We start from the raw sequence: 24790 nt of genomic DNA on the forward strand, positions 1-24790 counted from the left end.
ATTAGACATAATGAGAGGACACCTAGAAATAATCACAATCGCAGGTCCTTCATAATAAACTAAATGGAGAATTGACCCTCTTTATTACACATCCCTCAGTACATACATCTTTGTATTTGGTGTTCTGTAATATGGACACTATGAAACAAACCATAAGGGTTCATTTCACCAGGACTAAGCGCCCTACAGTAACCTTTTTAGAACATGTTGTAATATTACTGTAGTATTTGTTAGGGAATAATTTGCTTAGGTATTCAACCTTCGACACAGTTCATGAGGCGCTTTCACACCGCACTACTTTCCCCACAAAGGTTCATCAGAACTTAGTTCATGAGAACTCTTTAGTTCATCAGAACTCTTTAGTTCATGAGAACTCTTTAGTTCATCAGAACTCTTTAGTTCATGAGAACTCTTTAGTTCATCAGAACTCTTTAGTTCTCATGAACTAAAGAGTTCTCATGAACTTGAGAGCAGATCGCATTCACACCGGAATAAGTTCCTGGGGGAGGATTACGCAAATGAAGCCGCTGACGTTTCTTCTTCTTCTTCTTCTTCTTCTTTTTCTTCTTCTTCTTCTTCTTCTTCTTCTTCTTCTTCTTCTTCTTCTTCTTCTTCTTCTTCTTCTTCTTCTTCGGGTTTACTGTCAGGCCGCAAACAACTTCACGGCGTATACTGCCACCCGAAGTCCCCGGAGTTGGGAAGGCTTCAGTAGAAGCTGCTGGGACTCCCAGGTGTGAACGCACATTTTCGGAACTATATCGGAAGTAAAGTGGGAAAAGTGCTGCGGTGTGAACGCGGCTCTTGTTTTCTCCTTTCCCGTGGCACAGGTCTACGGCCTTGGGTATCGCTGCTATCTCTCTTTAGGAGGGGCAGCTTGGGCGCATTGTTGTTGCCAGTCTATGACGGAGCACAAGCCTCCATGAGGGAGTTCACTGTTCAGGGACGAAGGTTCCCTGGAGCTCATTCTTTCCTATGGACGAGAGCTCTAGTTAGATTCAGGCTCCATAATGCTTTAGTCTCACATTGAGTATTACACTCTGAACTAGTTAAAACCTCGAGCTGCAGAAAGAGTTCTTCAGAATGGGTTTGGCTTCCGCTGTCATCTCGTGACACACCACATGTCTCGTGAGTTCTCCGTCCGAAGCTCCAAATAAACCGTCAGTATTTGCCATCAGAGCTCCAGCTGTCCTCGTGTCTCTGAGTCCTGTTTCCAATTGCTTCAGAAGTTTGCCCCACAGTATTAACGACTGAATACTGACAGTTAACAGACTTTTCTTGTGTTAATTAAATAACTAGCACATGTTCACACATCATATAACGTAAAAATAACTTGCATTGACACTCTAACATCTCTGTGATTGGCTGTAACGGGGTTTAGCCCTGAAGCAGTGAACACCTTTGAGAAGGATTGTTAGAATGTCTAACACACACACACACACACACACACACACACACACACACACACACACACACCTCTCTAACATGTACACACACCCCTCTGGCATGTTCTCATGTAACTAATCTCCGTTTATTCACTGACAACAGATCACACATCGGTCGTTAACATATATTTAGTTTTCCCTCATACCTCCACTCCTCTCCCGTGGAACACATTGATGAAGAGGGAAGAGGAAAGCTTGAGGGACACAATCTGAAGAGGGGGAAGTCCCATAAACATAATGGTCTGTGTACATGCAACAACTGCATTTTGGAGCTTCTGCCCACTGATTTAAGACCTATTCAGGTTTTTAACGTTTAGTGAATAAAGATCACAGAATTATTAAATACAGAACACAGAATGTGTGTGATTCTAATAAGTGAATTACAAAGAAATATTTGACACTGAACACTACTGCATATTTGTTAACCTTTAAAGTCAACCTGTGAGCTGGATTTTATTCAACATGTACGTAGAGTCGCACCTGTAAAATGAATGCTCCATAGCGTCTGAAGACACACACACACACACACACACACACACACACACACACACACACACACACACACACACACACACACACACACACACACACACACACACACACACACACACGCAGACTGTAGGGTGGACACCGTCCTCTCCACGGACAGATACCAGATATTAGGAGCAGGTTTTAAATTATCTCGTTAGTTTGTTTGGTTGGTATTTTCTTCCTGGAGGACGTGTCTAATCTCTGGAAAGACTGAAGCGAGACTCCTATCTGCCTCTCAAAGGACAGGAAGGCTTTGGCTCAGTTAAATATGGAACCTTATTCTAGTAATGAGCTTGAGTTCCTGTGTACTTTTTTGTCACAATCTCTTGTTTATTTAGGGTTAATTATCAGTTGTAGTTTAATTTACAGTTATTAGGAGCAGATTTAAAATTATCCCGTTTGTTTGGTTGAGATATTTTTTCCATTAGGACGTGTCTAATCTCTGGAAAGACGGAAGTTAGACTCGGTTGTATGCAGGAGAGAGGTGGTCCTTTCTACCTCTCCAACCACATTCTAGTCATAAACTTCCTGTGTACTTGTGGTCTAAATTGATATATCTATCGGAGGTTTTATTCCATACCTCATCATTTTTTTGTCACTATCTCTTGTTTATTATCAGTTGTAGTTTAATTTACAGTACAGATCTGAATCTGCTCCTCACACTCCTTACATTACGATACATCACAACCTTAAAATATACAATTAACTGGAAATAAAGAGACCTTGGCGCTCCTCCACCTGTCTTCCCTGTCTTATCTGCATACAGACAGGCCAACATATGCCTTTGCTTGTCCATGTGGTGTGGCTCAGACATGAGGAAATGTCTGGATTATGCGTTACCATGGAAATGAAGTCACAAAGTCTCCAGTCCCCCCCTGCATGTTTCACTGCCATTCAGCGACAAAACAGACCAGTTATTAGTCAGACATGATGATAACATGCATCATTACTTATTATTTAAATATATATATTAATGTTTTTCCAATGTTTGTGTGCATTTGATTGGGGTCCAGCACAAAAGTCGTGTGCCGTTCAATTAAAATATGCAATTTCACGTAATTTTGGACCATTATCTGAACCATAGCTGTGTAGAAAAGTCCAATAAACCTAGAGAGAATAAGAAATAAACAACACCAAAAAAGCTTTTAGACTGATAGATGAACTACTGATAATTGGACTCCTTTATTTACTTCCGGAACATAGTGACATCACTTTGCAACACTCGCGATCCTATTGGATAGAAGCGGAAATTGGGGCTGCAGAATTATCGTGATGTGGACTAGTGGAATATCCAAATTGCAGAAAAGTGCAATATTAAGTGAATGCAAAAAAATAAACACGTCTGTTGAAGAATTTTGGTGCTGAATATCGTTTGTAGGCGATTCTACACAAAGTAACGGCTCTATATTCTTTGCAAGATGGATAAGTCAGAATTGTATTTCTGTAGACGTCAGTATCTGTATTGCTAGGGACTGTCTAACTAGAGACGGTCATATTGGATTTATCATTCCTATCTGTATTGCTAGGGACTGTCTAACTAGAGACGGTCATATTGGATTTATCATTCGTATCTGTATTGCTAGGGACTGTCTAACTAGAGACGGTCATATTGGATTTATCATTCGTATCTGTATTGCTAGGGACTGTCTAACTAGAGACGGTCATATTGGATTTATCATTCGTATCTGTATTGCTAGGGACTGTCTAAGTAGAGACGGTCATATTGGATTTATCATTCCTATCTGTATTGCTAGGGACTGTCTAAGTAGAGACGGTCATATTGGATTTATCATTCGTATCTGTATTGCTAGGGACGTCTGTAGCGATGTCTGTATTTCCAGAGACATCCCACCCTGCTAAAAGGTGTCTCATAACACGGCAGCTCATTTCAGAGATCACACAGCCTCTTGTTGGAGGTGAAGACGAGGGGAAACAGAATAACTCTGAGTGGAGATGAGAGAGGAGCTGTCAGTATCCGTCTCTCTGCTCTTCTTCACGTCTTCTCTTTGTTCTGTCACCGTCCGGACTCTGTCTCTCCCTCTCAGACGAGGAGAGGCCGACATGAAACGCTCACGAACCAGGGGTGAGAGATCAAACAGCAGCGAGTCCATAAAGAAAGATTCCCCACAGAGAAAGATTCTCCACAGAGAGCTCAGGAGTCCTGCTTTCCTACCGGTCTGCCTTTTGATCATCACCAAGCACAGAGGTGGGGAGTAGAGGAGTACAAATACTTCGTTACTGTACGAAGTTTTATACTCAAATTGAGCTGTTAATATAATATGTGCTGAGTGCTTATACTGGTCCCTTTTCTGTTCAGTTCAATCGTAAGAAAAGTCTGACGTTACTAACTTTTCTGTGTCCCTCGGGCCTCTTCTAAAACATACCGTATTCAGCTTCGGTCTGCCATCACAGAGGACTTTAGAATAACCTCAAATCTTTACATTTAAAATCAGGATCTGGGGGATTTCTTTCATCCATCAATTCACAACACGGCTGCCGTCTGGCACTCCTCCAACCACTCCTGCTCTGCTGTAAATATAGACGTACAGATGGTTGGCTAATGAGTGGAAAACCCAACATAATGTGTCTTATGATGAGTTGTGTTGCCAGCTTCAGAAAGGAGGCGAGGATGAAAGATATTCCATCACTTAGTGTTTAATGATGATAGTGGTGGAGAGCGTGTCGAACACGTTGCTCTAACCGTCCCTCAGGGTTAGGGGTATCTAGTCTGGCATGGAAATGGAAACACCTTGTTATTGCTCCGGTTTATAGATATCTTTTGAAAATGAATGGTAGGAGACTGCTGCCAAATAGTGAGCCATCGATGTTCTGTCAGATGTTCATTTATCACTTTGATGATCCTATGGATAAACAACCGCCCTTTACTATATGTCTTCATACGCTCCTGTTTTAACACTGCTGCTGGTTAGCTCAGTTAGTCTGTGAGGCACCGTCATCCAACAGTCTTTGGGGGTGTGATCCCTGTCATGCATTGTTTGATTGTCCACATTTGAATCCCCTTTTGGTAAGAAATGAACAAATGTAATTGTAAGAGGAAGTTGTGTTATTGAATGAAGAGTCAGCAGACTCAGTCTATTGCAGCTGAAAGGACAGATAAACCTGCGGCAGTGATCTGACCCTGAGTACAGTAACCAAATATAACTTAATTATACAATACATATTCAATGTATACTTGTACAAGATCCTTAACCACTTGTCTCACGTGACAAAGAGTGAATGGACCCCTTCTGGTTCCCTCTTCTCAAAGGCTTTTTGAACGTGTTTGTAGTTCAAGGCTTTTATTGCCCTGTACAGAGCTACAGTGCAGATATGACAATGGAAATCTGAGGCTCCTCCAACTAGTGTTGTCACAATACCAACATTTTGGTTTCGATGCCAACACCAAGTCAAGAATTGCGATTCCGATTCTTTTTCGATACTTTTCTTAAAAAAAGAGAAACAGTCTTAAATGTAAGTACCGTAATTTTCGGACTATAAGGCCTGAATATAAGCCGCAGCAGCTAAGTTGAATGATGTGTACATATATAAGCCGCACTGGACTATAAGCCGCAGTGCAATAGTAGCTACAGAACATGTACTGTGCTGTGTAAACTGTACTGTATCACATAGCGTTTCAGACACACAAACTTTTCAACGGCCGTTAGCTTTAAAAATCCATAGATTAGCCGCACCGTTATATAAACCGCAGCGTCGAAAAATGGGAAAAAGGCGCGGCTTATAGTCCGAAAATTACGGTAATGTGCTTTATTTCACACCAGAATTATAACACACACTTTGAAACAATGAGAACAATAAATAAAAAAATGACAAGAATTCGTATTAAATCAAATTAATTCATCTCTCACAGACAGGCGTGACGGCTTGCCCTCACTTTCAGAGATATAGCTCAAATACATCAACATTTCGCTTCTTACGTCTTTTTTGTCAACAAGCCGAGGCGCAGCGGCAGTTGCACTCCCACTTGCAGCCATGCTTCTCGTTTTCTCACATGCTCTGGCAGCTAGCGCGTGCACGAGAGAGGGGAGGGACTTAGAGCGTGCTTGAAAGGGGAGGGACTTAGAGCGTGCTTGAGAGGGGAGGGACTTAGAGCGTGCTTGAGAGGGGCGGGGCTTAGAGCATGCTTGAGAGGGGAGGGACTTAGAACGTGCTTGAGAGAGGGGAGGCACTTAGAGTGTGCTTGAGAGGGGCGGGGCTTAGAGCGTGCTTGAGAAGGGCGAGGCTTAGAGCGTGCTTGAGAGGGGAGGTACTTAGAACGTGCTTGAGAGAGGGGAGGCACTTAGAGCGTGATTGAGAGGGGCGGGGCTTAGAGCGTGCTTGAGAGGGGCGGGGCTTAGAAAGTGCTTGAGAGGGGAGGGGCTTAGAGCGTGCTTGAGAGGGGAGGGACTTAGAGCGTGCTTGAGAGGGGAGGGACTTAGAGCGTGCTTGAGAGGGGCCGGGCTTAGAGCGTGCTTGAGAGGGGCGGGGCTTAGAGCGTGCTTGAGAGGGGAGGGACTTAGAACGTGCTTGAGAGAGGGGAGGCACTTAGTGTGCTTGAGAGGGGCGGGGCTTAGAGCGTGCTTGAGAGGGGCGGGGCTTAGAGCGTGCTTGAGAGGGGAGGCACTTAGAACGTGCTTGAGAGAGGGGAGGCACTTAGAGTGTGCTTGAGAGGGGCGGGGCTTAGAGCGTGCTTGAGAGGGGAGGGACTTAGAGCGTGCTTGAGAGGGGCGGGACTTAGAGCGTGCTTGAGAGGGGCGGGGCTTAGAGCGTGCTTGAGAGGGGCGGGGCTTAGAGCGTGCTTGAGAGGGGAGGGACTTAGAGCGTGCTTGAGAGGGGCGGGGCTTAGAGCGTGCTTGAGAGGGGAGGGACTGCAGGCACGGCTGCAGTGAAGGGATTGGAAGCAGAGCGCTGAACACACACGGCTCTTATTAAAACGGCGCTTTCTCACCGGAGTACTTTCCCCCGTCATTCTTAAAGTACCGATACTAATGAAACGGAGGAATCGTAACGTTTTTAACGGCAGGGTATCGCCACACCTTTCAAGTATCGGTACACCGTGCAACACTACCTCCAACAGAGCAACACAATAAAACAGATAAAATAGTGCAAGTAAATATAAATCGAATAGAATATAAATAGTTAGTTAGTTATCAATCCAATGGAAACATCCCACTCCTCGAGGGAACCCTTTAACCATACTCACTTTCGGGTCGGCCTAAAAAATACATAATCTCTGCACAACACTATTATAGCCAGCCAACAGTGTGTGAATGTTTCCTTGAGCAGGTGGTCATGCTTCCTCTGTATGAACGGGTGAATGCTGACATATTTAAAAGCCCTTTGAGAGGTAGGAAATACTAGAAAAGCACAAAATAAACGCAGTCCATTCAGCCTTTGTGGAAGCCAAGCATACACGTCTTCCTATTAAACTTCAATTCAGTAAAAAGCACTTCTCTCGGTTCAGTCAACTCTACCTTTGCCTCATCTTCTTTTTTTTGGTATTTCCTGCCAAGCTCGTCATTTCTGACAAGGATAATCTTTCCTCCAGGGATTATGAAGATATCCAGTAGTCATCACTTTTTGTCAGCTTAGCTCATATTAGCCAGCAACCCGTGGCTTAGCGGTCTGAGCTTTGTATCTGGGTTCAAAGGGAACACCGGAGATTTGTGCCACGGTTCAGCCGTAAGGCGGTTAAACAGCATGGTGGTCGTTCTCAAACCAGTTAGCGCGGTTCAAAGCCCAATCAGGGGAGATGAAGCGCACAACTGTTGCCAGAGGTATCGCAGTAATACCTTCACTGTAGGAAAATAAACGTTGAGTGGAGCAATAATGGAGCCTTGGCCCCTCTCCTGCCTCCGACGGGGAGGAAATGGAGGCAGTGGTGATGTTTGGGGTAGTCTGAAGGTCACAACAAATGTTCAGAGCCCCCAGATCATAACGAGCTAAATCCCAATATCTGGTTTTCACATATTTTTATATTTTTATATTTTTATATATGTTATTCCGTTCTATTTCAATGTTTCACTCAAACACATTAGAGCGAAAAATATATATACTGCTTCATTTGATTTGTTATGTTATTATAGTGTACTTAAAATAGTTCTCTATCTGTGTTTTACATTTTTGTTTTACTTTTATGTTTGCACCATGACTCAAAGTCAAATTCCTCGTACGTGTCGACCTGCCTGGTGATAAGCCGGATTCTGATTCTGACCAAATGCACGCTGAAGGCTCTCTGAGCAGCTTCTCTCTCGCTGTTATGTTCAATGTTTGTTTCTCATGTGTCTTGATATGTGTCTGTTGGTGTTACACATGGAGCTGCTGTGATGCAAGGAGCATTTCAGATTTCATCTCACTCTTAAAGTATTATCGTATCGTAATAAGATGAGAATGAATTGCCACAGGGGAAAAAATGAAAGCTTGATTCTGTCTTTGAGTTGATCTCAAGAAGAATGGGCATTTGAAAAGGGCTGGAAAAAAACTAATGGTGATAATATTGACAGATATTGCAATTTCAAAATCTATCTGTAACAACAAGGATTTTTCATGAAGTCGTCAGAATACTGTTCGTCTTCGCAGCTCAATACTTTATTCAGATATTGTTGCATATTTTGTATTTTCAAATATCGAGCTTACTGTGATTTTTGATATTGCAATAATCTATGCTGCAGCAATTTTACAAAAACTACGACAAATTGTGCCACCATATTCTCCAGCATCAAGCTTGTAAGAAGTTGAATTAGAAAATCAAGCTGTCAATGTTCCAATTATTGAATAGAGATAAGAGAAGACCCATCGTACAAACACAGAATATTGATTTTAGGACGGGATATTCTTAATCATTTAAAGGTCAGAACCTCAAAAGTAATTTTTTTGCGTTTACCAAAGGTTGTGCTTACTGGGATTTTGATTTTGCACCATTTTGGTTAATTGTGCGGCCTTAATGTCCAAACCTCGGGTCGTTAGACTCCAATTCAGTTTTTTGAAGGTCACGACAATTTCCAGCTGCGACTTAATGGCCCCAGTGGAATAATTAGGACCTTGATTGGTGGATTCTGCCTTTTTGAGTTGATCCCAAGAAGAAACCAGTGGCTTGTGAAAAAGCAAAAAGCCTCAGAAGAACAGATTCAATGCAGCAAACGCAGAAGAAGAGCCACCAAACAAAGTGGAGCTGAGTAAACACTCCCATCTGCCCCAGTGTTTGCTTTCCACGGCCGCCTGCCTCCCCAGCATGCAGAACATTTCGCTTCTTGATTTGTGAGTCTCTCCTATAGCTCAAAAAGCCTGAAGGCTGGTTGACTGAATTAGAGTTAGAGTGTTATCTCCCCAGCGAGGCAGAGCACTGATTGCTGCCCTCATTGGTAGCAAGGAGCACGTTCGCTGGTGTAATAGCTGCCATAGAAACCACATCAGCCAAGTAATTGTTTAGGCAACCTCAGAAAATTAAGAGGACAACATTAAAATTCTCCCGCTTGGCTTCGTCTTGCTTCTCTGGGGCTCCATTTTTTTATCTAATGTTCAATTTGTGCCTCAGAAGATTGACAGCTTGAGACCGCAAAGCCAGGTCTATCTCTTTTATACACGTTCCTGGAGAGTTAGAAAAGCACCGTGTGGAGAAATGACTAAATGAGGTTTTATTGATTGATAATGGGATTACTATATCATCTTTTTACATCAGTATTTTCATTATAATGCTCATTACACTACATATAACATTAATTCACCATATGGCCAACTCACTTCATTTTAAAAACACACTTTTTGTGATTATTTTGACTGACTTTGCAATTGCGATGATTCTCGATATTAGAAGGAATGATCTCTTGTGAATCCTAATTCTCATTATGATTGCAAAATATTTTGAAGTGAACATGGTGATTTTTATTTAAGAGGATCTGTGCCAAAGGAATATGTTTTGTTCACTCTGTAGAATATGAATTATAGGCCCGGATATCTCTGCAGCTTCACAATACTTTATTCTAAATTATGTTTTAAGCAGCGTTTTGTGCCGGTCAACCTGATCGGTATGATTTCAATCTACCGGACGAAAGGGGACATATTCTGAGAAGTCTCAATTTAAATTGTGCTTTCAGCAAATGCATTTTTCAGCAGACAATATGACCGCAGAGAATTACATTTGACGGACTTCCACACGTATCAAAATCCGGGGGAAAACGTACAAATTCAGGGGAAATAAAGTAAATATTCATAAAACAAATTAAATTCTTGAAAAATCAAAATCAGAAAAAATTCAAAGTGATGTGGAAAAAGTGAGAATTAAGAAACACCCGAAAAAAAAGAAAACATTTGATTCTGGTTTTAAAAAAGTCAAAAAAAAAAAAAATGCAGAATGTTTGGAAAAAAAAAAAAATTCTGAGAAAAACTCACATTTCAGAAAAAAAAAAAAATTCTGTTGAAAAAGTGAACATTTGGAAAAAAGTGAAAACTTAAAATAAAAAGTGAAAATTAACAAAAGAAAAATCTAAATTCAGAGAAAGTGAACGTTGAGAATTCTGCATTTTTTTTCTCAGAACTCCAAAAATCTGTATTTTCTGGTCGGATCTCCAAAGAAAATCAACGTGCACCGAATCCTCTTCTGTGCGCTTTGTATTGAGCTTTCAGCTATTTGTCTTTACCAGACGATATGAACGGAGAGCTTTAAACTTCTGAAGATATTTCCGGTCAAAGTCAGACTCACGGAAACTCTTATTTGAACACACATATAGTTGAAGTGCTCCATATGGAGACGAGATGAAACCAAATGTCTCTGTAATACAGTCACACACAGATGCAGGTCCATTAGTTTGTGTAAACGCAGGATATTGATTTTAGGCCAGGATATTCTTTATCATTTAAAGGTCAGGACATTTCTGCAAAGACCACAATACTTCATTCAGATAATAGAACCGATGTTTTATTTATCAAATGTTGTGCTTACTAGGATTTGATTATTGCACTAGTACGTAGAAGTAGTCAAATAATACCTCATTCACACCAACGGTGTTTCAGGGCCGGTTTGGAGCTGGAGCTTGAAAAGCACCGGGTTTTCCTGTTCACACCGCAGTTGTCTGTGTCAGCTGTGAGGGGTTTCCGCGCGGTTTGGCTTTATGAAGCAGGCACGCAAACGGTTACGTCATGACGCAAACGATGACGCAATGACACAGCACCAGTCGGACTCATGGGCAGTGTGAAAAGAGCCGGAGCTAAACCGAAGAACCGGTTCTGAACCTGAAAAGCTCTACGGAGCTTGAACCGGAGTTCGGTTCTGGTGTGAATGTGGTATAAGAAAAATAAAGCTGTCGAATATCTTTTGAAAATGAATGGTAGGAGACTGCTGCCAAATAGTGAGCCATCGATGTTCATTTATCACTTTGATGATCCTATGGATAAACAACCGCCCTTTACTATATGTCTTCATACACTCCTGTTTTAACACTGCTGCTGGTTAGTTCAGTTAGTCTGTGAGGCACCGTCATCCAACAGTCTTTGGGGGTTTGATCCCTGTCATGCATGCTTGTCCCGGCCTAAAAACGAAACTCAGAATCCCAATCCAATCCATTTGATTTCTATAGCACATTAAAAAGGTGCTGCACATCAACAACTGTATAAAAACCTAGCATAAATACATAAGAAACAGACGGGACATGAAGCACATGTAAAACACGAGACACTGAAACCAGATCCGAAGCCACAGACTGAGGAGCTCTCCTACATGACGTACAAACAATACAACACACTAGGAAGATAAAAGCCCACATTTAAAAGCACGAGTGTCACCTGCCTGTAAAGCAAGGGGAAATAAACAATAGACATTTGACATATTTAGCATTTACCAAATGTTGTGCTTACGGCAATTTGATTATATAAAGAGAGGATATACGGTAGGGGGAAGTTTCTGTCTCTCTATGCTGATTTCTTACAGCTTTGTCCTTAAATGTTGGCCAAGAATAACTCTTTTGTCCTTTAGGTTTTTACCACAAAGGTCTAGAAGTCCAGCCGCAAATAAATATCTGTCCAACGGAGACTATTTCCACCGTCTCTGTGCTTTGTGTTGTTCCTTCTCCTGGCAGTGAAGGGCAAACAAACCTTATAGCATTCAGTTATCTCCCCGCTTCCAGGGCTGATGATGGATGGATTCACGTCTTCCAAGAGACGAATAACATCAGTCAGGACTGCAGATGCTCCTCAAATGTTTCCAGAATAGGGAAACAGTTGAATAGAAATATATGACTGTAGGACGTATTGTTCTTCCTGCATGTAAGAAATCACATTAAATGGGTTTCATACGTCATTTCATTCTACGGCACTTTTATTCTTATGATCTGAATTCCTCTTTTTGGAGATTTGGATATCAGTCCAGATCTTTATAACATCATACTCACCGTGGTCATTGCTGACAGCTTGAGACACATTGATGACATTAAATTGAGTAAAGACAATCCCTATCTGTGTTTTCAGGAGGTTACCAAATGAAATGGGTTTCATACGTCATTTCATTCAAAGGCACTTGTTTATTATCTTGATTCTTATTTTTGCAGATTTGGACAGTTCTGATCTTTATAACTTCATACTCACTGTGGTAATTGCCAACAACTTAAATGTGACGATCCCTTTCTGTGTTTTCAGGATGTTACGGTGTGGACGGAGAGAGCGACTCCATCATGAGCTCAGCGTCGGAGAACTCGACGGAGCCGTGGTTCTGCGACGCCTGTAAGAACGGAGTCACTCCGAGCTGTGAACTCTGCCCGAATCAAGACGGCATCTTCAAAGAGACGGACGCTGGGAGGTGAGATCCAAAACAACATGAACATTAGCCTCCTTTAGCTTAGCGGTGGTGACGTGAAGTCATGTGACCGTGCTGTAGTTCCTTTATAGCCCAACATTAGCCTCCTTTAGCTTAGCGGTGGTGACGTGAAGTCATGTGACCGTGCTGTAGTTCCTTTATAGCCCAACATTAGCCTCCTTTAGCTTAGCGGTGGTGACGTGAAGTCATGTGACCGTGCTGTAGTTCCTTTATAACCCAACATTAGCTGCCTTTAGCTTAGCGGTGGTGACGTGAAGTCATGTGACCGTGCTGTAGTTCCTTTATAGCCCAACATTAGCCACCTTTAGCTTAGCGGTGGTGACGTGAAGTCATGTGACCGTGCTGTAGCTCCTTTATAGCCCAACATTAGCCTCCTTTAGCTTAGCGGTGGTGACGTGAAGTCATGTGACCGTGCTGTAGCTCCTTTATAGCCCAACATTAGCCACCTTTAGCTTAGCGGTGGTGACGTGAAGTCATGTGACCGTGCTGTAGCTCCTTTATAGCCCAACATTAGCCACCTTTAGCTTAGCGGTGGTGACGTGAAGTCATGTGACCGTGCTGTAGCTCCTTTATAGCCCAACATTAGCCTCCTTTAGCTTAGCGGTGGTGACGTGAAGTCATGTGACCGTGCTGTAGTTCCTTTATAGCCCAACATTAGCCACCTTTAGCTTAGCGGTGGTGACGTGAAGTCATGTGACCGTGCTGTAGTTCCTTTATAGCTCAACATTAGCCTCCTTTAGCTTAGCGGTGGTGACGTGAAGTCATGTGACCGTGCTGTAGCTCCTTTATAGCCCAAAATTAGCCTCCTTTAGCTTAGCGGCGGTGACTTGAAGTCATGTGACCGTGCTGTAGTTCCTTTATAGCCCAACATTAGCCTCCTTTAGCTTAGCGGTGGTGAAGTCATGTGACCTTGCTGTAGTTCCTTTATAGCCCAACATTAGCCACCTTTAGCTTAGCGGTGGTGAAGTCATGTGACCTTGCTGTAGTTCCTTTATAGCCCAACATTAGCCACCTTTAGCTTAGCGGTGGTGAAGTCATGTGACCTTGCTGTAGTTCCTTTATAGCCCAACATTAGCCTCCTTTAGCTTAGCGGTGGTGAAGTCATGTGACCTTGCTGTAGTTCCTTTATAGCCCAACATTAGCCACCTTTAGCTTAGCGGTGGTGAAGTCATGTGACCGTGCTGTAGTTCCTTTATAGCCCAACATTAGCCTCTGTTGGAGATTTGGAGGATGTTGAAAACCAACCTCGTCTCCGCGTGTCGTTTGCTAAACTGGGTGAATTCGTTAAAAAGGAGGGATTAAGAAACACCAGAATACAAGTTAAACAATAATCCTGCTTTTAATGATATACAGTAACGATACAAAATACAAATACAAAGAAATCACGAAGCACTCTGCAGAGTACTCCGGGCTCAGGTTCTACCCCCCGTGGGAGACAGGTCTCAGGAACGGCCGGTGAAAAACAAGAGCGCGAACCAAAGGAAAACACAGGCTTTCATACTAAAACACAGGAGGAGGAGGTGTACGTGCTTTCCCCAAGAGGTCATCTTATTGGCAGAGACCAACACATGGCCTGTCGCACCCAATCAGTGCGACACAGCAGCTTGTAGCCAGCACACACACATCTCCTTTATGGCCCTTTGTCCCTGAGTCCATCTTCCCGCCTCCTGACTGCCACACACAAGTTAAAAGTATGTTTTAAGATATAGTTGTTATAGTTGGCTAAATATACGTAATACATGTTAATTACTTTCATATCAATAACAACGAGGAACACATTACCTATGCTCTTAAGCAGTATTAGAGATGCTTTTCAAATAGTCAAACTTCACACAGGCTTACCTATGGCCCTTCCATTTGTTTGAGCTATTGTTCACATCTTTACTTCAAATAAAAGGTTTCACATTGTATATTTCCAGCTTCCTTTACACATACTGCTATTATTAACACAAAGTAACTAACCACACACCTCTATTGAAAACAAGTCGATTCCCCTGACAATTGACCTGCTGAACCTCTTCGGAATGTGTCCCTCCCCCACCTCTCTCGTCCCTGGCATAAAAACTGCTTCTATTTCATATAGAGTAATAAAAGATGTTTAAGCTAATTTCTCCACAATGTTTGTAGCCATTTAGTACCCACACATGAAAGAATAAGAACAGAGGTATAGTTGACCAGTAATCCTGTAGCACTTATATTTACTTCAATGAAAACACATACACATCTGCTACAAGATTGTGTCACGCACACCCTTCTTTTACGAGGAAAACATTCCAGCGTCTGGCACTATTCCCAAATATGGTGTCCCCTTCTCACCTCTCTCTCCATACACAAGGACTTCACCTCAATATATTGGGGGAGGGAAAAGATACTTTGTCCTTTCTAATTTAACACACATGAATATAAATAAGGTGGCATTAAAAGGAATATACCAGATTTAACTTTCCTGTCATACCACGTTACTTTAATACTTCAAATAATTCAAATAATCCTTCACCTCCTTTAGCTTAGCGGCGGTGACGTGAAGTCATGTGACCGTGCTGTAGTTCCTTTATAGCCCAACATTAGCCTCCTTTAGCTTAGCGGTGGTGACTTGAAGTCATGTGACCGTGCTGTAGTTCCTTTATAGCCCAACATTAGCCACCTTTAGCTTAGCGGTGGTGACGTGAAGTCATGTGACCGTGCTGTAGTTCCTTTATAGCCCAACATTAGCCTCCTTTAGCTTAGCGGTGGTGACTTGAAGTCATGTGACCGTGCTGTAGTTCCTTTATAGCCCAACATTAGCCTCCTTTAGCTTAGCGGTGGTGACGTGAAGTCATGTGACCGTGCTGTAGTTCCTTTATAGCCCAACATTAGCCTCCTTTAGCTTAGCGGCGGAGACGTGAAGTCATGTGACCGTGCTGTAGTTCCTTTATAGCCCAACATTAGCCTCCTTTAGCTTAGCGGTGGTGACGTGAAGTCATGTGACCGTGCTGTAGTTCCTTTATAGCCCAACATTAGCCTCCTTTAGCTTAGCGGTGGTGACTTGAAGTCATGTGACCGTGCTGTAGTTCCTTTATAGCCCAACATTAGCCTCCTTTAGCTTAGCGGCGGTGACTTGAAGTCATGTGACCGTGCTGTAGTTCCTTTATAGCCCAACATTAGCCACCTTTAGCTTAGCGGTGGTGAAGTCATGTGACCATGCTGTAGTTCCTTTATAGCCCAACATTAGCTTTTTACTTCAGAAATCATAAAGTGGTGTTAATATATGGAGATTATTCTGATTATTTTCTGCAATAATCCAAAATCACATGGAGAGATCCCATTGGACCAGGGTAGATGATGCCTTCAAGGACCAGCACAGAAATATGTCATCCCTGCACCTTTCTATACCACCCAATGACCTCAGCTGGTTGAAATGCTGAAGGCAATACTATGTGCATTGTAAATGGTACATACACTCAGAAGAGTAGAGAAAGGGAAGTTGGATTAAAGAGAGAGAGCTGGCAGAGGATGGAGGGAGAGCAGCGATAGAGGGGGGAGAGAAGAGAGAAAAGAGTGTGTTATGTGAAGCGTGGAGACTTCAGCCACGTTATCGCTGATAGTGCTCCTCAGCCAGGCTGCACCCGAATTTACTACTTCACTAGAGCATGAAAAACACAGCAAATTAAAGTGTGAAGCGGCTGCTTGCTGGAGATGGATATCTTTATATTGGACTTCGGATTCTCTTCCCTAAAGTCCGCATTTGAAATTGTGTCACACCAAAGTGGAGCTGCAGTCTGGAGCTGCATGAATCTATGAATCCATTTTTCTTTTTCAAGTGTCTCAGCAACTCTCTGCAGCTTCTCGATATGAAGTTTTCTTATTGTCTGCACGCACGCTAAATGCAGAAATAAACACAGCCTACAGATTTTAATCAATTTAATGGCTTCTCTTGAAATCACTGACCGAGCATCGACACGTTTTGAATGTCACCTTTTTTTTAAAATACTTTCAGGACAGGCTTTTCATACTAATGTGTTATTTGCTGTTCTCCCTCTTCACTCACAGATGGGTGCATGTGGTTTGTGCGCTCTACGTTCCCGGAGTGGCGTTCGGAGACATCGATAAACTGCGACCGGTGACTCTCACAGAGATGAATTATTCAAAATATGGAGCCAAGGCAAGTTCTGTTTTTACCTGGTGATAAAACACTGAGTTCATTTCGAGTCTCTTTTCAAAACCTTCGACTAGAAGCTCTTTTTTATTAGTGTTTATTCCCAAATATTGATTAGGATTTATCCTTCCTGTACGAGAGAAAATTATGGCAACACGTGAATTTTTTTTTTATAGATCTGACAATAATTGATTTTTACTTTTTTGAGTTTTGAAACGAGATCCAAAATTCTGAATTCTGAAAATCTCAGAATTCTGAAAATTGTCACATAAAAAAAAAGGAAATCTTCGAATTCAGATTTTCGTTCTTTGACTTTAATCCAATAATTATTAAATGTCATCATTATGATAAAAAGTCAGAATTCTGTGAAAAAAATTATACTTTTTTTTTCAGAAAATCTCAGAATTCTGACTATTTTCAAAAAAAAAAGAAAAAAACCTCAGATTTGTTTTTCTCTGACTTTAATCCAAGAATTATGAAATTTCCTCATTATGGACATTTTTTTTTCACAATTCTGAAAAAAATACTACTTGTTTTTCCCTGAAAATCTCAGAATTCTAAAATTATTCTCAGATTAAAAAATATTTCAGAATTCAAGATTATTTTCTCAGATTTAAATCCAAGAATTGCTTCATGATAACAAAGTCAGAATTCTGAAATGCCCCTTTCCCATAACCATACTCCGTCCTGGTGTGAGAGAAGATCAGAAGTACTTTATTGATCCCAATTTGCAGCAGCGTAAAACAACATGGCAAAAAGACGAGAGAAAATTATGGCAACACGTGAATCTTTTTTAGATCTGAAAAAAATGATGATTTTTTTTTTATTTTAGATTAAATCCAATATTCTGAGAAACAATCTCAGAACTCTGACTATTCTCAGATTTTCATAAAAAGAAATCTCAAAATTCTGATTTTCTTTCTCTGATTTTAATCCTAGAATTTTGAAATGTCATCCTTATGATAAAAAGCCAGAATTCTGAGAACAAATTATGTTTATTTTTTTTCGGAGAATATCCGAGTTCTGACATTATTCTCAGATTTTCCGAAAAAAAAATCTCAGAATTCAGATTTTTTTTCTCCGACTTTAATCAAAGAATTATGAAATGTCCTCATTTTGATAAAAAAAAAATCTGAATTCTGAGAAAAATGTACATATTTTTTCTTCTGAATTCTAACATTATTCTCAGATTTCCTTTTTTTTTCTTTCTCAGAATTCAGATTATTTTCTCTGATTTAAATCCTAGAATTATTCAATTGCCTCATGATAAATAAAAAAAGTCAGAATTCTGAAATGCTGTGGCTCCTATCCCCTAACCATACTCCTGGGCTATAAATAAAGAAGGGTCTTGGTATAAGAGAAGATAAGAAGTACTTTATTGATCCCAATTTACAGCATCATAAAAAGACAAGGCATTGGATAATAAACATTCCAACATCAACCTCTCAATAGAAATAGAATAGCATTTTAAAAAAGTAGAAAATATACTTTTTGAATTACAAATGTACAGTGACAAGATATACAGCAGGACATAATGTACACATAAGTCTGTGGGGAGCAGTGTTGACCTCCTCCTTGTTGCATGTGTTTCTTGTAGGAATGCAGTTTCTGTGAGGACGCTCGGTTCTCCCGCACCGGGGTCTGCATCAGCTGCGACGCCGGGATGTGCCGCTCCTATTTCCACGTCACCTGTGCTCAGAGGGAGGGGCTCCTGTCTGAGGCTGCTGCAGAGGAGGTGAGCGCTGCTGCCTGCACAGGGGGGGAACACGAAATAAGTCTAGGCGCCAAAGCAATAACATCTGGAGGGAACACAGGGATGTTAGCCTTTGCAGACCGTTGACATGCACAGAAACCTTTGAGACACTTTGTTCATATTTGTTGGGATTTGTTTGAGTCACAAAATTTGTTTCAGCAACTTAGTTTCAATTCATTACTGAAAGAAGAATCTATGTTAACTGTGGCCCGGGTTACAACACTGCATTATCATAGATGTATTCTTCTGGGGGGGGGCACAGGGGGGTCCAAGCTCTGCGTTACAAGGGCACAAAGCATGATGGGGCCTCTTTTAAGTTCAAACGTTTCTCCAGAATAATTGCTTCTGCTTTTCGTATTTTCCTCCTGTGACTTTATTTGTATTCACTTGCACGTCGAAAAACATTCTCTTGCACTATTTTGTTTGTTTTATGTCCTGTATATATTCATGTTGCTCTGTTGGAGGAGGACTTCAGTTTTTCATTGACATATCTACTCTGAAGCTGCTACATGATGAGAGAGACCTGAAACTTGAACAGAGATGACTGTGTGATAAAGTGTCTTTAGTAAAAGCTGTAATGACCAGAGAGGGCAACAGTACACACATCCTTTACTCAAGTAGAAGTACACACATCCTTTACTCAAGTAGAAGTACACACATCCTTTACTCAAGTAGAAGTACACACATCCTTTACTCAAGTAGAAGTACACACATCCTTTCCTCAAGTAGAAGTACACACATCCTTTACTCAAGTAGAAGTACACACATCCTTTACTCAAGTAGAAGTACACACATCCTTTACTCAAGTTGAAGTACACACATCCTTTAGTAGAAGTACAGATACTGGTGTTTAAAGATACTCTGGTGAAAGTAGAAGTACTGACTAAACTTCTTTACTCAAGTCAAAGTAAAGAGGCTTTGAAATGTACTTCAGTAAAAAGTACCCATAACTAGCAGCTGTTTTAAAGAGTACCTGACCTCCCTTTATATTAATAGAACAATAATGTCATTGTTAGCTAATGAATGTTTCCATGGTGACCAACGGCAACATGACAACGTTTCAATTGGTCCCTCTTCTTTAGAGAAGACCAGGAAATGATGGATACACGGATCGTGTTCAAATCAATAGGCACGCAATGACTCGAAATAATAATGATCACGCCACCAAACACACATTCAGACTAAAGGAACCAGCCTGTTTGGAAAATGAGAGAAGTAGAAAGTACAGGTATTTGAGTTCAACATGTAAGAAGTAGAAAGTACAGGTATTTGAGTTCAACATGTAAGAAGTAGAAAGTACATGTATTTGTGTTCAACATGTAAGAAGTAGAAAGTACAGGTATTTGTGTTCAACATGTTAGAAGTAGAAAGTACAGGTATTTGGGTTCAACATGTAAGAAGTAGAAAGTACAGGTATTTGTGTTCAACATGTAAGAAGTAGAAAGTACAGGTATTTGAGTTCAACATGTAAGAAGTAGAAAGTACAGGTATTTGAGTTCAACATGTAAGAAGTAGAAAGTACAGGTATTTGAGTTCAACATGTGAGAAGTAGAAAGTACAGGTATTTGAGTTCAACATGTGAGAAGTAGAAAGTACAGGTATTTGAGTTCAACATGTGAGAAGTAGAAAGTACAGGTATTTGAGTTCAACATGTAAGAAGTAGAAAGTACAGGTATTTGAGTTCAACATGTAAGAAGTAGAAAGTACAGGTATTTGTGTTCAACATGTGAGAAGTAGAAAGTACAGGTATTTGAGTTCAACATGTGAGAAGTAGAAAGTACAGGTATTTGTGTTCAACACGTGAGAAGTAGAAAGTACAGGTATTTGAGTTCAACATGTAAGAAGTAGAAAGTACAGGTATTTGAGTTCAACATGTGAGAAGTAGAAAGTACAGGTATTTGTGTTCAACATGTGAGAAGTAGAAAGTACAGGTATTTGTGTTCAACATGTAAGAAGTAGAAAGTACAGGTATTTGAGTTCAACATGTAAGAAGTAGAAAGTACAGGTATTTGTGTTCAACATGTAAGAAGTAGAAAGTACAGGTATTTGTGTTCAACATGTAAGAAGTAGAAAGTACAGGTATTTGTGTTCAACATGTAAGAAGTAGAAAGTACAGGTATTTGTGTTCTACATGTGAGAAGTAGAAAGTACAGGTATTTGGGTTCAACATGTAAGAAGTAGAAAGTACAGGTATTTGAGTTCAACATGTAAGAAGTAGAAAGTACAGGTATTTGTGTTCAACATGTAAGAAGTAGAAAGTACAGGTATTTGGGTTCAACATGTAAGAAGTAGAAAGTACAGGTATTTGAGTTCAACATGTAAGAAGTAGAAAGTACAGGTATTTGGGTTCAACATGTGAGAAGTAGAAAGTACAGGTATTTGGGTTCAACATGTAAGAAGTAGAAAGTTCAGGTATTTGTGTTCAACATGTGAGAAGTAGAAAGTACAGGTATTTGGGTTCAAAATGTAAGAAGTAGAAAGTACAGGTATTTGGGTTCAACATGTGAGAAGTAGAAAGTACAGGTATTTGTGTTCAACATGTGAGAAGTAGAAAGTACAGGTATTTGGGTTCAAAATGTAAGAAGTAGAAAGTACAGGTATTTGAGTTCAACATGTAAGAAGTAGAAAGTACAGGTATTTGAGTTCAACATGTAAGAAGTAGAAAGTACAGGTATTTGAGTTCAACATGTAAGAAGTCAAAGTAAAAAGTAAAGTACTGATACCAGAAACATGTACTTAAGTACGGTAACAAAGTATTTCCACTCCACTACTTCCCACCTCTGGTAATCACTAATGTTCGCATTTGTTTTTGTTTCTTCAGGATATCGCTGATCCGTTCTTCGCGTACTGCAAACAGCACGCAGACCGCTTCGACAGGAAGTGGAAGAGGAAGAACTATCTGGCGCTTCAGTCTTACTGTAAAGTTTCTCTGCAGGAGAGAGAGAAGCAGCTCACGCCTGAAGCTCAGGTAACATCAATGCATTCAGAACAGATATCAATCTCAGAATTCTAACATTATTCTCAGATTAGGCAAAAAAAAAAAAAAGAATTTAATCCCAGAATTAGGAAATGTCCTCATGATAAAAAAAAAAGTCAAAATTCTGAGAAAATATTTTACTTTATTTTTGGGAAAATCTCAGAATTCTAACATTAGTGTCAGATTTCAATTTTTTTTCTCTGTCTTTATTCCCAGAAATCCAAAATGTCATCATGATAAAAAGTCAAAATTCTCCCAAAAAAAAAATACTTCCCCCCCCCCCCCCAAGTTGACCAATCAGAATCGAGTATTCAATGCTATCGGGATGTTGACAGCATTCCATGGAATATAACAAAGTGTTTCTGAAGTGAATTACCTACCCCACCTTTAAGACAAAATTAAATACGGTTTATTGCGGTGATAAGTATTTATATAAATAAGTAGATTGCAAGATGACAAACAGATGAATGTTTATCGGGGCACTTTACAGAGCTCAGGTGTTTAGCAGTCTTATGGCCTGAGGGATGAAACTGTCCCTGAGTCAGTTACAGTAAGCACTGTGTTTTATTATATTATAAAACTGTCTTCCAGGCCCGGATCACCACTCGCCTCCAGCAGTATCGGGCCAAAGCAGAACTCTCCAGAAACACCCGTCCTCAGGCCTGGGTTCCTCGAGAGAAGCTGCCGCGACCTTTGACCTCCAGTGCCTCGGCCATCAGGAAACTGATGAGGAAGGCGGAGCTTATGGGCATCAGCACCGACATCTTCCCCGTGGACACGTCGGATGCTAACGCTAGCATGGACGGCCGCAGGAAACACAAGCAACCTGCGCTCACTGCAGACTTCGTGAACTACTACATGGGTGAGGAAACATCAGGGGGATACAGGGGGGTCGTTTTTCTGTGTTGGACCCTGAAGGCAGCATGGGATTTCTCTTTGATTTTTTATTATAGCAGAAAATAACCTCTGTGTCAAACAAACGCCTATGATACTGACATAGATTAGGGCTCTACAGCACGGTCACATGACTTCACGTCACCGCCGCTAAGCTAAAGGAGGCTAATGTTGGCCTATAAAGGAACTACAGCACGGTCACATGACTTCACGTCACCACCGCTAAGCTAAAGGAGGCTAATGTTGGGCTATAAAGGAACTACAGCACGGTCACATGACTTCACGTCACCACCGCTAAGCTAAAGGAGGCTAATGTTGGCCTATAAAGGAACAACAGCACGGTCACATGACTTCACCACCGCTAAGCTAAAGGAGGCTAATGTTGGGCTATAAAGGAACTACAGCACGGTCACATGACTTCACGTCACCACCGCTAAGCTAAAGGAGGCTAATGTTGGGCTATAAAGGAACTACAGCACGGTCACATGACTTCACGTCACCACCTCTAAGCTAAAGGAGGCTAATGTTGGGCTATAAAGGAACTACAGCACGGTCACATGACTTCACGTCACCACCGCTAAGCTAAAGGTGGCTAACGTTGGGCTATAAAGGAACTACAGCACGGTCACATGACTTCACGTCACTACCGCTAAGCTAAAGGAGGCTAATGTTGGGCTATAAAGGAACTACAGCACGGTCACATGACTTCACGTCACTACCGCTAAGCTAAAGGAGGCTAATGTTGGGCTATAAAGGAACTACAACACGGTCACATGACTTCCCGTCACCACCGCTAAGCTAAAGGAGGCTAATGTTGGGCTTGATGACATTTAGTCGACTAATTTAACCGCTGTTTTTAAATCCACCAGTGGGGTATTTACTGACGTATTTTATGTGAGAGAAGAAAACGTTAAAATCTGTTATTTCAGGATAACAACCAAAATCACATTCAGAAAACCATTGACCTCCAGACTAGGGGGACAGGAAGGGATGAAATACTGACTCATTCCCAGGTTTAGGACTTATTCCTGCATCTTATTCCCCCTTCATACGAGAAACACTTTGAGAGTGAGATAACGTTCGACAAAACAGTGAGCTAGTATTTCCAGGTACTATTTATCTGATTCACGTTTTATAAAAATAACCGTTTTCCTGCCAAAGTGAACGAATATGGTCTGGGTATTGTAAATGTAACCAACAGTTTTTAGTGTTATCTCTGCACTGCATATCTTCAACTCTTTACTGAGTGTTTTAGTCGTTGTGTGTATGTCGTATAAAGTCGTTTTCTCCCCCAATAAGTGGCTGTGATGACGCCGTGGCGCTGCCCTTGAGATCCTCCTCCGTTAGCCTATCTGCCATCAGTACACTCTCTCATGAGCGTTTTCCTGTACGCTGATTGTGATCGTGCTATTGATTTTTGTCCCATTGATATTCAGAGCGGAACATGCGCATGATCCAGATCCAGGACAACATCTCGGAGCAGAAGAGCCTGAAAGACAAGCTGGAGAGCGAGCAGGAGAAGCTGCACGTGGAGTACAACAAGGTGAGGACACTATATTACATTAGAATATGCACAGTCATCACCATCTGAATGTGCTCCGTCAAAGAATGAAATACAAATATGAATATATACATAAGAAGAAAAACATCTGAATGTCTTAAAGCTGCTGAGTCATATAGCGACCTCGAACAACAAATACATCCAGAGTTACGGTTTCTTTCCTTCCTCTAACAAACGGATAAATCTCAGTTTCAGTGTCAGCCTACCTCCGGACATCCATCCCATAATAATGATCCGTAAAAACGAATGCTGTCAAAATTATCGCGTTAACGGCGGTAATACATTTTTAAAAATATTTAACGCATTTAACGCATGTGCAGAATGGCCCGCCCCATACATCCCACCAGTGGCATCGCTGGGGTCGGCTACAGCCATACCAAGAAATGGCTTAGCCCCCCCTTAGCCCCACCTTAGCCCCACCTTAGCCCCACCATGAACAATGATGTTAAAGTAAGCTAAATAAAGTCCGCCAACTCGCGGAGTAAATCACACAGACAGCAGTTAGTCAGATTGATTTCAGTAGCCACTTGTCTCGAAATACTGAAGACTAGAAACGGTTTTGAAAACTTTTGTCAGGTAGTGATCGTCTTCTCAATAGAACATCTTTGATAATGTCTTCTGGCCAATCAGAATCAAGATAACGGCGTGGTGTTGTTGCAGGAAGTCCCGACGGAGAATACTTTTGCTGTAGTACAT

At 41.3% G+C, this 24790-nt stretch overlaps 2 protein-coding genes across 4 annotated transcripts in view; one reads left to right on the plus strand and one right to left on the minus strand.

Annotated features, from left to right (window-relative positions):
• LOC307022902 (class I histocompatibility antigen, F10 alpha chain-like) overlaps window positions 1–24790 on the minus strand; it is a 455191-nt gene that overhangs the window by 212298 nt on the left and 218103 nt on the right. The window lies entirely within an intron of this gene.
• Window positions 1–24790, plus strand: part of phf14 (PHD finger protein 14) — an 85978-nt gene that overhangs the window by 12098 nt on the left and 49090 nt on the right. For both annotated transcript variants that reach the window (XM_079655802.1, XM_079655803.1), the window contains exons 5-10: window positions 12597–12756; window positions 16804–16915; window positions 18507–18644; window positions 21484–21630; window positions 22231–22501; window positions 23970–24076. In XM_079655802.1, the coding sequence (XP_079511928.1) occupies window positions 12597–12756; window positions 16804–16915; window positions 18507–18644; window positions 21484–21630; window positions 22231–22501; window positions 23970–24076 (935 nt within the window). The remainder of the gene's footprint in view (window positions 1–12596; window positions 12757–16803; window positions 16916–18506; window positions 18645–21483; window positions 21631–22230; window positions 22502–23969; window positions 24077–24790) is intronic.

Source organism: Notothenia rossii (assembly GCF_949606895.1).
Source record: "Notothenia rossii genome assembly, chromosome: 10".
Classification (NCBI taxonomy): domain Eukaryota; kingdom Metazoa; phylum Chordata; class Actinopteri; order Perciformes; family Nototheniidae; genus Notothenia; species Notothenia rossii.